The 14,001-nt window shown below is 42.9% G+C and overlaps 1 protein-coding gene across 1 annotated transcript; it reads left to right on the top strand.

The window, feature by feature from the left end:
* The first annotated feature begins 8,470 nt into the window (after nucleotides 1-8,470).
* On the top strand, nucleotides 8,471-12,566 carry LOC307236360 (uncharacterized protein). The gene is made up of 8 exons (XM_080008752.1): nucleotides 8,471-8,594; nucleotides 9,589-9,723; nucleotides 9,855-9,981; nucleotides 10,087-10,157; nucleotides 10,267-10,462; nucleotides 10,651-11,265; nucleotides 11,348-11,429; nucleotides 11,578-12,566. The coding sequence occupies exons 5-8, from the start codon at nucleotides 10,450-10,452 to the stop codon at nucleotides 11,591-11,593; spliced, it is 726 nt and encodes a 241-aa protein (XP_079864878.1). The 5' UTR covers nucleotides 8,471-8,594; nucleotides 9,589-9,723; nucleotides 9,855-9,981; nucleotides 10,087-10,157; nucleotides 10,267-10,449; the 3' UTR covers nucleotides 11,594-12,566.
* The last annotated feature ends 1,435 nt before the right edge of the window (nucleotides 12,567-14,001 follow it).

Below are 14,001 nucleotides of genomic sequence, written 5' to 3' on the forward strand. Positions count from 1 at the left end.
TAGGCTATTTATGTATATACAGATATGTGCATTAAAGTGGCATGTGAATGAAGTGAGGGAGTGTTTGTGAGATATACAGCACAGTATACAACAGTACGGCGTAGCAATACGGTAAACCGAACAACCGAGAGCAGTGATAAAGTATGCTGTACAGTATGCTAAATACAGTACAGTGAGGTAGTGGAGCCTATGTGTGTGGCTCAGTGAGGACCCCTGGTGAGGTCAGCATTGACAGTTCTTATGGCTTGCGGTAAGAAACTCTGTCTCTGTTTCTCTGTCCTTGCTGTGTGGCTGCGGAGACGCTTGCCTGACCGCAGCAGCTGGAACAGTCTGTTGTTGGGGTGATGAGGATCCTTCATGATCCTGCGGGCTCTGCTTCTACACCTCCTAGTGTATAAGTCCTGCAGGGACGGGAGGGTAGTTCCAGTGGTACGTTCAGCTGAACGCACCACACTCTGCAGGTGTGGTGTCTGGCCTGTCCTGAGCAGTACAGCTCCCAAACCAGGCAGTAATGTTGCCTGTCAGGATGCTCTCCACTCCTCCAGAGTAGAACGACTTGAGGATCCTCACCGAGACCCGAAATTTCCTCAGCTGCCTGAAGTGGTTAAGACACTGCCTCGCCTTTCTCACCAGAGTGTCTGTTTGTAAAGTCCATGTTAAATCCTTTGTGATGTGGACTCCCAGGTACTTGAAGCTGCTCACCCTGTCAACAGAAGTCCCATTAATCACTAAGGGCTTGTGTGTCCTCGGTTGTAATCCACGCTAAAGTCCACAATCAGCTCCTTAGTTTTGCTGATGTTCAGGTGGAGGCTGTTGTCCTGGCACCAGAGTGACAGGTCAGTCACCTCCTCGCGGTAGGCCTTCTCATCGCCGTCGGTGATCAGGCCCACAACAGTGTCGTCAGCAAGCTTGATGATGGTGTTGGAACTGGACCTGGCCTCACAGTCATGTGTGTACAGGGAGTACAGTAGGGGACTGAGGACGCAGCCTGGGGGGATGCTGTATTCAGGGTTAGGGAGCTGGACATGTGCTTCCCCACCCTGACCACCTGGGGCCGGGCTGAGAGGAAGTCCAGGATCCAGGAACACAGCGGAGTATTCAGTCCGAGCTCCTTCAGCTTGACAGCCAGTCTGGTGGGGACTATGGTATTGAAGGCTGAACTATAATCGATGAACAGAAATCTCACATAGGCCCCCTTCCGGCGATCCAGGTGTGTGAGCGTAGTGTGCAGTAACTGGGAGACCGCGTCATCCGTGGATCTATTTTGCTGGTATGCGAACTGCAACGGGTCCAAGGTGTGAGGGAGGGAGGCGCAGATATAATCCTTAATCAGCCTCTCAAAACACTTCATGACCACCGAGGTGAGGATCACCGGACGGTAGTCATTCAAGCAGGCACGAGAGGCGATCTTCAGGACAGGAGCGATGGTGGACCTCTTGAAGCAGGACAGGACCACTGATTCAACCAGGGAGATGTTGAATATTGTAGTGAGCACCGGGGCTAGCTGGTTAGCACAGGTCTTCAGTACCCGCCCAGATATGCCATCTGGGCCCGCAGCTTTCCTGGTGTTCACCCGCATCAGAGCCCTCCTGACGTCATGCTCAGACACTGAGAGTCCGCGCTCATCCCCAGCGGTGTAACTCAAATTATCTGGTGAGCTAGCAGTGCCGTTGCCAGGCTCAAACCGCGCATGAAAGGAGTTCAGTTCGTTGGCTAGGGAGGCGTCAACACTCGTGGCTGGGGAGGAGCTGCTCTTGTAGTTTGTCATAGTCTGCAGCCTCTGCCACAAACGCCTGGTGTCCCGTTGCTCCATCTGTAGCTTCACAGTCTCTCTGATCTCCCCACTTTCAATGTAAATTATATTTATCTGGATTATATTTTGGTTATTGTGGCAACTTCTCATGTTTCTAAAAGGCCTAAAACTTCAACGATCACTTATGTTTTAGATATACGGTATTTCCTCAAATATAAACTGGTAGTCGAATAAAAACCGGGCCTCTAATAAATGCTGGGAGCGTGGTCTACACAAACAAATAAAAGCCTGCCTCAAATACAGACCAGGGGAAAAAAAATGATAGGAGCTGCGGCATTGTTCCGGTTCCGTTCCCATACAAGGCAAATAAAAACAGTCTGTTTTTATTGTAGATGTATTTAATTTATACAATTTCCTACTGCTGCATAGCAGATCACAGATTGCTTCTTGTGGCAAATGCCCCGCTCTGAGCGCTCTCGCTCTCCAGCGCTCCAAGCAGGAAGTGGTGCATTGAAGGCGAACTCGGAAAAGTGTAATTCCCCCGTCAGCTACCACCACATGTGTGACTTTTAGGGTAGCTACAAGCCCTTTCTTTTTTCACCATACATGTGTTTGCATGGCATTGCATCCAGACGGAAGTTTGATTAAAAATGCATACCAACATTTTATCAAATATACTTGTTAAACAGAGGGAATAACATATAAAAGCCTGCCTCTAATATATGCCTGCTTTCAGTAAAGGCCTGGTACCCTCTGTAGTTGAGGTAAATAAAGGCCTCGGTCACTATTTGAGGAAATACGGTATGTGGAGATGGGATCCAAACTTAAGCCCATGGCGGGCGTTCTGTCCGTCCACTCAAAGTGTAGGCTACACACACAAGGGGACTATTCAAGTGTCAAGTTGTCGCCCCAAAACCCCTGCCACTCAGTCTTGATTATGGAATCCTTTGGCAATATATGCAGATTCCATTTGATTGCATCCACTTAAGGATAAGCTGAACTTGAGGATGGTCATTGGAGAATATAATTGCATTAAGTTAAAAATCATTTACATTTATTGAGAGAGAAGCAGAAAATATAGTTAAGTGACAAAATCTGGATTATTGCTTTAAATTTAATTTACTTAATTTGTGAATTGATGGATTATTCACATTCATTACTCATTATTCATTCTGGATTTCATTCATCCCCACAGAAATCATCGGCAGGACCAAAACAGTTACCTGGGAAACAGAAGCCAGAAGCAGCAGCCAAGTTAAAAGGCCCTGTGTGTGCTGCTTCCCCAGCCCAGGCCAAGGCAGCAGACAGTTCCAGTGAAAGCAGTGATGATGAAATCCTACCTGCTACACAAACGGCTGTAAAAATACCAATAAAAGTGACTTTAACGGCCAGTAAAACGCCAATCCCTGTTACTCCAGCAAACTCGGCCTCCGCCACCACAAAAACTCCTGCTGCATCGAACAGTGAATCCAGTGACAGCAGTGACTCATCAGACAGTGATGATGAAGCTCCACCCATCGCACATGCACACGAATCACCCATAAAAACAACTTCTGCCACTCCGGCAAAGTCGGCCATCCCTGCAGCAACGGTGAACAAGACACCCACCCCACTAACTCTAGTCACTGCTGCATCCAAGACGAAACCCGCTGGAGCCTCATCCTCAAGCAAGAAGAACCAGGTCACCACAGTTACTCCTTCCACTGCTGCTCCAGGCGAGTCCAGTGAATCCACTGACACATCGTCAGAAAGTGAAGACGATTCAGCACCGCCGGTCAAACCAAAACCTCTGCAGCCAGTTCAGGCTGCTACTGCTCCTAACAAGGCCAAGCCAGCAGCTGCTGTCCCTGCTATGACTCCAGCAGCTGCTGTCAGGAAGTCTGATAGCGACAGCAGTGATACAGAGTCAGACAGTGAAGATGAAACAACTGGGGTGAGTTATTTACTGTTGATTTAAAGGGATTCTCCAGATTCGGATAATTCACTTTGTTTTCAACTGAATTGTAAGGTTTTCAGTGGATAAATACAATTTCCAGGTCAATATATCCTTCCCTGCTGCTACTACTACTGGGGACCAATATGGGTTTTTCAATAGTCGTTGCCAATATTTAGAGAGCAGGGCGGCCGACTATAATGCCAGTACAGAGCTTCTATTTATCTATCTATCTATTTATTTATTTTTGCATCTGATGAAATACAGCAATTTAATAATAATCACAAATAAGGTGCAAAATTGCCGAACTTTAATTAACATTTACAACAACATTAATGTTATTGTCTGCATTGTCTTGCTTAAGTAAATCTGCACTCTCTCTGCAGTGCACTTATTTTAAATAAAAAAATGTATCAACAAAATAAATGTCTTCAGGTAATCTAAAAATCTAAAAAAAAAAAAAAAAAGAATGAAAAAATAAATTATAAACAATAAAAAAGAAATAAAAACACCATCATATTAAAGTCTGGTCTGGAAAATGAGAGTGCCCCGCCCCCCGTTACAGAAGTGCTGTATATATTAATTTTCAAGTAAAGTATTTACACAAAAACATCAAGTTTTAACAAATTAAGTCCCATAGCAACGGAACGCAACAGGGAGACGTGCGGATATGGACCCGCAAGGGTTTTTTTTCTAATGGGACGGAACGGTACAGTCCCTTAACTAAGTTGTTTGAAAAAAATAATAATAATAATGATAACAATTGTTTCATACAAGTAGGAAACACACTCAAATAAATCGTTCTAAAATAAAAACGCAGGAAAACGGGACCGCACGCACAGCGCAGTGCTGTCTGGAGGGGGTTAAAAAACTAAACTTGAATTCTCTTGAGTTAGGTTTAGCTTTTGCCTCAAGTGCAAAGTCTATTCTAACAGCCCTCCTGCTGTTTTCTTTCAAAACCAGTCACGGAGGCTCTGCACTTGCCATCTTTAATGAGCTAACTACAAACCAGAGCAAATTAAACGGGTGAAGAAAGTTAGTGAGAGGAGGTGGTGCTATGTGGGCACTGCAGTGGTGTGTGTGACCCGCTGTGGGAGAGAAGCGAGAGCCAGAAAGCCGACTGCTACCTGTATGTCGATAGTGCGAAAAATTAATATTGAAACTGTTTCAAATATTCCGAATCTATGTATAGAAAAATATTGTTTATTGGCCTCGTGGGCCATGATTCTCAAAATGCGCAAATATTGGCCCAATTAATCATGTCGACCGATAAATTGGTCGACCACTACTGCGTATGAGATATATTCTTCTTTAGCAATTTGACTACAATGGAGCTGAAATAGAGCTGTGCTCAAAAAAAGGTATTACAGTGATATGAGACTTGGTCCTTGCCCAAGGCGCGATGTATAATACCGCCAACATTCTTTCAAACTGCAGGTCTTAATTGAAAATAATCAAAAATGGATGGGAAACTCAACATCTGTGTGTATGTTTTTGGAGCAGTCTAAAAAAACACAGCACACTCAATGCTCGACAATGTACACTAGTCTCAGCAAGAACGAAAAATTTAGCTATTTTTGTGATGTGTTTTTCAATATTTTCTATAACCTCTTGGAATAACTGCTGTAATGTTCTGTTATTTTGCTGCACTGTGGGTTATGTTTGAGAGCTTTTGGAGCTGAAGGAAGTTTGGTTAAGTTCACTTCCTGCAGAACAGTAGGACGGCTACAGGAGAATCTGATGGCAGTTAAGCTTGAATTTATGTGGACATTATTTTCATTCAGAGCCAGTGTAAATTGAAAGTATGGATAAATGTCAAAATCTGGTGAATGAATTTAAATATTATTCATTTCATTTCTCTGGATTTCGGCCATCCCAACAGAAATCATTGCCAGGACCAAAACAGTTACCTGGGAAACAGAAGCCAGAAGCAGCAGCTAAGTCAAAAGGCCCTTTGTGTGCTGCTTCCCCAGTCCAGGCCAAGGCAGCAGACAGTTCCAGTGAGAGCAGTGATAATGAAACCCCACCTGCTACACCAGTGCCTGTAAAAACACCAAGAAAAGCAACTTTAACGGCCAGTAAAACGCCAACCCCTGTTACTCCAGCAAACTCGGCCTCCGCCGCCACGAAAACTTCTGTTGCATTGAACAGAGAATCCAGTGACAGCGGTGACTCATCAGACAGTGATGATGAAGCTTCACCCATCACACAGGCACACAAATCACCCATAAATACAACTTCTGCCACTCCGGCAAAGTCGGCCATCCCTGCAGCAACGGCGAACAAGACACCCACCCCACTAACTCTAGTCACTGCTGCATCCAAGACTAAACCCGCTGGAGCTTCATCCTCAACCAAGAAGAATCAGGTCACCTCAGTTACTCCTTCCACTGCTGCTCCAGGCGAGTCCAGTGAATCCACCGCCACGTCGTCAGAAAGTGAAGACGATTCAGCACCGCCGGTCCAACCAAAACCTCTGCAGCCAGTTCAGGATGCTCATGCTCATAACAAGGCCAAGCCAGCAGCTGCTGTCCCTGCTAAGACTCTAGCTGTCAGGAAGTCTGATAGCGAAAGCAGTGATACAGAGTCAGACAGTGAAGATGAAACAACTGGGGTGAGTTATTTACTGTTGATTCAAAGGGATTCTCCAGATTCTGATAATTGACTTTATTTCGGCTGAATTGTAAGGTTTTCGGTGGATAAATACAATTTCCAGGTCAATATATCCTTCCTTGCGTATTAATCGGCGACTGATATGGGTTTTACAATGGCTGTTGCCATTATTTAGACAGCACAGTAGCCGATATATGATGCCAATATTGAGCTTCTATTTATTTATTTATTTTGCATCTGATAAAATAGAGCAATTTAATAATCACAAATAAGACACAAAATTGCTGAACTTAAATGAACATTTACAACAACATTAATGTTATTGCCTGCATTGTCTCTATTCGCTTAAGTAAATCTGCACTCTGCAGTCCACTTATTAAAAAAAAAAAAAATGTATCAACAAAATAAACGTCTACAGTATTCTAAAAACTTTGATAAAAATAAAAAAGATTATGAATGAAAAATAAATGATGAAAAAATCATAAGCCATGAAAAATAAATAACAGCATCATATTAAAGTCTCATTGGGAAAGTGAGAGTCCCCCCTGTTACAGAAGTGCTGGATTTATTAATTTCTTAAATTAAGTATTTACACAAAAACGTCAAGTTTTTAATAAAATAAAGTCCCAAAGCAACCGAAAGCGACAGGGAGACGTGGGGCGGCTCAGGAAACACAAGGGATTTTTTTGGGGACGGAATAGGACAGTCCCTAAACTCGGTTGTGTTAAAAAAATAAAATAAAATAAAAATAACAATTGTTTCAAACAAGTATAGGAAAAACATTCAAATAAAGAGATCTAAAATAAAAACACAGGAAAACAGGACCGCACGCACGGCGCAGTGCTGTCTGGAGGAGGAAAAAAAACTAAACTTGAATTCTCCAAGTTAGGTTTACCTTTTGCCTCAAGTGCGAATTCTATTCTAACAGCACTCCTGCTGTTTTCTTTCAAAACCAGTCACGGTGACTCTGCACTTGCCATCTTTAATGAACTAACAACAAACCAGAGCGAATTAAACGAGTGAAGAAAGTGAGAGGAGGTGGTGCTATGTGGGCGCTGCAGCGGTGTGTCTGACCCGCTGTTGGAGAGAAGAGAGCCAGAAAGCCGACTGCTACCTGTATGTCGATAGTGCGGAAAATGAGTATTGAAACCGTTTCAAATATTCAGAATCTATGTATAGAAAAATATTGTTTATTGGCCTTGTGAGCTGTGATTATCTCGACCACTACTGCGTATGAGATATATTCTTCTTTAGCAATTTGACTACAATGGAGCTGAAATAGAGCTGTGCTCAAAAAAAGCTATTACGGTGATATGAGACTTGGTCCTTGCCCAAGGCGCGATGTACAATACCGCCAAAATTAATTGAAAATTATCAAAATTGGATGGGAAACTCAACATCCGTGTGTATGTTTTTGGAGCAGTCTATTAAAACACAGCACACTCAATGCTCGACAATGTACTGTAGTCTCAGCAAGAACGAAATATTTTGCTATTTTTGTGATGTGTTTTTCAATATTTTCTATAACCTCTTGGAATAGCTGCTGTAATGTTGTGTTATTTTGCTGCACTATGGGTTATGTATGAGAGCTTTTGGAGCTGAAGGAAGTTTGGTTAAGTTCACTTCCTGCAGAACAGTAGGACGGCTACAGGAGAATCTGATGGCAGTTAAGCTTGAATTTATGTGGACATAATTTTCATTCAGAGCCAGTGTAAATCGAAAATATGGATAAATGTCAAAATCTGGTCAATGAATTTAAATATTATTTATTTCATTCGTGAATCAATCATTGTTATTTCCTCTGGATTTCGGCCATCCCCACAGAAATCACCGGCAGGACCAAAACAGTTACCTGGGAAACAGAAGCCAGAAGCAGCAGCCAAATCAAAAGGCCCTGTGTGTGCTGCTTCCCCAGTCCAGGCCAAGGCAGCAGACAGTTCCAGTGAGAGCAGTGATGATGAAACCCCACCTGCTACACCAACGGCTGGAAATACACCAGGAAAAGTGACTTTAACACCCAGTAAAACACCCACTCCTGTTACTCCAGCAAACCCGGCCTCCGCTGCCACGAAAACTGCTGCATCAACCAGAGAATCCAGTGACAGCAGTGACTCATCAGACAGTGATGATGAAGCTCCACCCATCCCACAGGCACACAAATCACCCATAAAACCAACAGCTGCCACTCCAACAGCGTCGGCCATCCCTGCTTCAACCCCACAACTAGCGGCTGTGACCACAACTGTCCAAGAACCTCGTGACTCTGGATCTGACAGTGAGGAGGAGAGCACCCCGGTGAGGTCAAAGTGATATCCTCTCCGCAGATAGATGCTTTTGCTTTGAACTGGGGACGTTAACAATTAATTGACTATCGTTTCATTGCTAATAAGAATTTAATCGATTACGATTTTGTCTTATTGATAAGACCTGAATAATCTGCAGTCTTGTTGTTATTGTATCAACGTTGTCTTTGTGAGGCGTTTCGAGAATAAAAATACCCACCCCGGAAGAAGTAGTACTCACCAGAACCACGGGCTGCAGTGGAGGAAAAAAATGCCCAGTGTAGTAGGAAGTAGTAGTAGAAGTAGGTGGAAGCTTGCAGATGAACGACAAACAACTAACATGGCCGTGCACACGTTGATGCCGAGGAGGTTACTGTGTTTATTGTTCCTCAGCAACTAATGCTGCATTCAGATGAAACACTGTAGATGGGAAAGGGATAACGGCACTTTCTGAACGGCACCGGGGGAGGTAAAAAAAAAAAACAACAAAAAAAAAATAAATAAATTTATACTAAGTTATTTCATGCCAGTTATTATATACAGGAATTTTAGTGATGTTTAGTCATTTTATTAGCTTCTCATCGTCCATATGTGCACCAGACTTACATATTCTAACATCCGACTCATTCCGTTGGGGAGGATGGCAACAAGTTTAAATATTTAAGTTGCGTAAAGACGGGTCGTAAATATTCCTGTACGCACGAACCATCTCAGCGAGTCTTGCCTCGAACTTCTCCATTTTAAAATAAAACGTGGAGAAACGCTCCTCGAGCCAAATCATGATATCCCAGAGGTCCGCGGCGTTGTGTAGGTCCCCATGCACCGTGGCGCCGCTCCCCTGGTGACGTCAGTACCTTTTAATGTTATCAATTAATCGACGATCGTTTGCTAGGGTTAACAACTATCGATTAAGAAAATTCCTTTAAATTTGCATCCCTATTTTAAAAGTGTTTTAACATGCGTCTTTATAAGTGATTTCCTTATTTTCCCCCGTATCACTTTGACAGGGAGAGGCGACGGTCGGGAAATCGCCCCCAGCTCCACCGATCATAAAATCGGCACCCGCATCCAAAATCAAACCCACGAAGACGAGCAAATCCCCCGCCAAGAAGGCTAAACCTGCAAACAAGAACACAGACACTGTAAAGAAAACTCATTAAAATCGGACTAACAGCTGTGGTTTGATTGGAGCAATTGTTACTTGGCTTTTTGCTGTTTTGAAAATATCTTTTCACTTCATATATTTTATTTTATATTTGCATTAATTGAATAGGAGGCCACGGTGATTCCTAAGCCTAAAGCTGCTAGTGCCACCCCCAAGACCAGAAAACCAAGAAAGAAAGCCAGCGGTGCCACTAACCCGGAAGCCCGAGCTACCGATGGAACAGCACCCTCTATCGGTAAGGTGTTCATAACGCAGGTTTTAATGCAAAGCCTATCTTGTCCAGATCTTACTATAAGGAAATTATATTTTTTTATTCATGCTTAATTCCGTTTCATTCAAGATACACCAAAAGGCAAAAAATCAACAACAAAAGCCAAACACACCTCTGTAGAAGAAGCACAGACTCAAAAGGTAATGTATTTTATTTATTTATTTATTTATTTATTTATTTATTTATTTACACAATTGCACATTGCCACATGGAGAAATAACATTTTCTCAAAGCTGCTCTTCTATGTAGCCCCGGTCAGAAAAAAGGAAAAGGGGGGATGATAAACCTGCAGAGACACCAGTGAAGAAAAGGAAAACCTCAGCAAAACGGAACTCGTTGCCAGATGCCACCCCAATACTTGATTTCCCAAGTAAGCAAGATGACTCAGACTCTGACAGCAGCCTGGATGTGGAGAAATGGAGAAGACTGGCCATGGAAATGTCAGGTGAGGGGCGGAGAGAGGGTAATGAGACCATTTCACAAGGTCTATTTATAAAGCCTGCACTTGTAGACACGTGAAAGAGCCAAAGCTTATGTGATATGAAAGATGCATATTAATAAGCTTAAGTTGGTGCAAACAGGAATACAGGGAGATCTTTTACCACTTTGATGCGTTCTGCGTTCTTTTGCCAGATGCCGACGTGGTAAAGATAGTAACAGTCGAGGCGCTGGTTTCCTCCTTCGCCGAATCCAAGAAACCGAGGGTCAGGAAACCCCGGGCGAGGGCTCCGGCCAAAGCAGATCCTCCCTCTGGACAGACATTGGCAGAAGGCGGCAAAGGCGAGGTGAAGGAGAAGGCCAAGGCCAAGAGGGCCAGGAAGGCAGCCCCTGCGCCGCCTTCCGCGGTGGGTGAGGGCCCATCTACTTCCGTCTCAAAGCAGACAACGGGTACTCCAAGCGAGGACACGACAGCCAGCATTGTGAAGCCGGGCAAGATACAAACGGAATCGAAAAGAAGGAAGAAGAAAACTGAGAAGGCGGACGAGGCGCCGGCGGATATCGCGGAAGTAGACGGGGGAGAGAAAGAGAGCCCAAGCACGGTGCCGGGATCTGTCAACAAGCCCAGCAATAACAAGAAGAAAGAGACTAAGAAAGAACCCAAAGCAAAAAAGATGGGAAAGGAAAATGGGAAAAGGTCCCAGCAAAACAAGAAGGGCAAGACGGATGAGCAAGCGATAAGAGATTCTGCTGTTGACACTGACCAGCAAGCTCCCATCGTACAGATGCCACATCTCGCCAAGAAAAGTCGTAAGCAGACTATATCCGATCAAAGTTGGGCACATTTTTATATTTGCACAGAAACTAATTTCTGTGTTTCTTGCTCCCACAGGGAAGAGTAAATTGAAAGAGCCAGGATTCCAAGCAACGCCGGTCAAAGACCTCCTGAATCAACACAGACCACCTCAAAAAAGGTACGAAAGCAGTTAGGCCAAAATGATTATACTCAAGGTCTATGCCGCTGTAGATACATGTCATTAAAAAAAAAAAAGCTTTAAATTTGTACGATAATTCTGTGATTGCTTATTTCTCATAAGGAATGGATTTGTTTTTGATTTGCAGAAAAATAATTCCCTGAAGAGCAACCATTCCCTGAAGACTGTTTCCGGGACGTGTTATTCCCAACCACTAGATGGTGTACGGTCCACCTGCCCAGCTCTTTTACACGGAATTCTCTCATATGACATTACAATTTTGTTGGACATGGGACAACATTGAATACTGTATAATACCACATTGTATTTTTTTATCAATCCAGTCTTCGTTGTGTTTTTGTATTTTTAATTGATGCGTGTCCAAAATTCAATTTAAAGATGAATCAATTTCATGATTAATGCACTCCCTTTTCAACACATTTTTCTCATTGCAGAGGATGTGCTGTTTTTTAGGCTGTATTTAATATTTAATTAGAACATCACGTCTTAAGCCCTAGCTAGTAACTTGCATGTAACCCGAGTTGAAATTTACTGTGATGGAAGGTTAAGATAAATCATTGGATTGAAACTAGTGCTGAAGATTGTGAAATCTCCACCACACCAGTTTACAGAGTAATATAAAGAAATATCAAGAGGAGCTGTGGGCAGCAAATGCATAGCAAATCAGTGTGTAACATTTTTATTGTTCTTTAACCCCAGCCCTCATTCAACCACTGTTAAGAATCAAGAATCGTTTTATTTGTCTCGCGGGTTCAAGATCAAGATCATTTGTCTATGCACACACGCACGCAGGGAGTGGTGACTGGAGAAATGTATCCTCTGCCCTGCATTTCTCCCATCCAGGTGATGGATCCATGTGGTGGTAAGGGATAGGACGGGAAAGCGTTCTGCACGTTTTTAATCGGGGTCCTTTTTTATGTCTGAGGAGTGTGAGCGCAGGGAGAACATGCAAACTCCACGTACCCAGGCGTGAGTCAAACCCAGGACCTTCTTGCTGCGAGGCAGTGGTGCAAGGACTGTGCCTCACATTGCAACGACCCCCAAACCCCTGCTTGGGGGTTGAAGAGGTGTGTTCTGGGAGCAAAAAAGATAAGAAACATGACTGTGACAAGTGTATTAGGGATTGAAGATAAATGTTGATTTTTTTTTTTGTTTGTTTTTCTCGCTGTGAAAAACTAAAAATTAAATTTAAGATTATGTAAATTATTTTTGATGTTCGATTATTTAAGATTTTAGAGGTTGATTTGTCACATACATATACATATGTTCATACATGTATGCAGTAAAATGTCTTTGCGTCGCACCCGGAGATTATGTACAATAGTTACTAAACCGAACATGATAGCTAACCTAATTTCTACCTAACTAACTGATTCCTAAAATGTAATACATATAGTGAATAGAATAGAATAAAATTAAAATAAAATAAGACTCAAAAACATACAAAGTGGGGGTACAAAATAGAAGGGAGTAGAGTTATGTATATGGGATAGGCTAATTGTATATACAGATATGTGCAGTAAAGTGCATGTGAGTATGACAGTAAGTGAGTTTAATGAGTTAAGGGAATATCATGGCAATGAACAGTCCCAGGTGGATGGGATTAGCAGGGAGAACATATTACATATTTATTTGACATTTCTGTTGGATCGTCTGTTTTGTATGGCAAAAATAACCTGTGGGGGGAATGTAGTTTTGACTACAATGTTCCCAGTTAAAATAATCTTCTAATGCCTTTACTGTGCAATAGGCTTTTAGATAAAATTGTATGTACTTCAATATCTTTACGTATGGGACAGCTTGTAACCAAAGACTTGGAAAATGAAAATAGACGATGGAGCTGGGGGCCTTATAGCTGACGAGAGATATGCGCGTCTTCATCTCCGTAACGGTTCTTCTTCAGTCATTTCTCTCAATCACAACCCGGACGCCCATTCGAAGAAGTAAACCTAGACATCGCTCAAGATTCAAGAGGTTTATTCGCCACATACATATACGTACGTTCATCCATGTATGCAGTGAAATGTAATGCAACGCACCCGGTGATCACACACAATATGTCCTACGAAAAATTTCTTTCTAATAGACCAACTGACTGACTCCTAAAACGTAATACAGTAAGTTGATTACTTATAGAATAAAGTAAAAATATATAAAATAAAATAGAATAAAATAAAATGAGATAAAATGGAATAGATAGAAGGAATAGGCTTATGTATATGGAATAGGCAATTATGTATATACAGATATGTGCATTGAAGTGGCATGTGAATTAAAGTGAGGTAGTGTAACGGTACAGCACAGGATACAACAGTACGGCGCAGCAATACGGCATCACCGAACAACCCTGAACAGTGACACAGTATGTGGTACAGTATGCTACATACAGTACAGTAAGGTAGTGGAGCTCAGTGTGTGTGGCTCAGTGAGGACCCCTGGAGAGGTCAGCGTTGACAGTTCTTATGGCTTGCGGTAAGAAACTCCGTCTCAGTCTCTCTGTTCTCGCTGTGTGGCTGCGGAGGCGCTTGCCTGACCGCAGCAGCTGGAACAG

Source organism: Zeus faber (genome assembly GCF_960531495.2).
Source record: "Zeus faber genome assembly, chromosome: 10".
Lineage (NCBI taxonomy): Eukaryota > Metazoa > Chordata > Actinopteri > Zeiformes > Zeidae > Zeus > Zeus faber.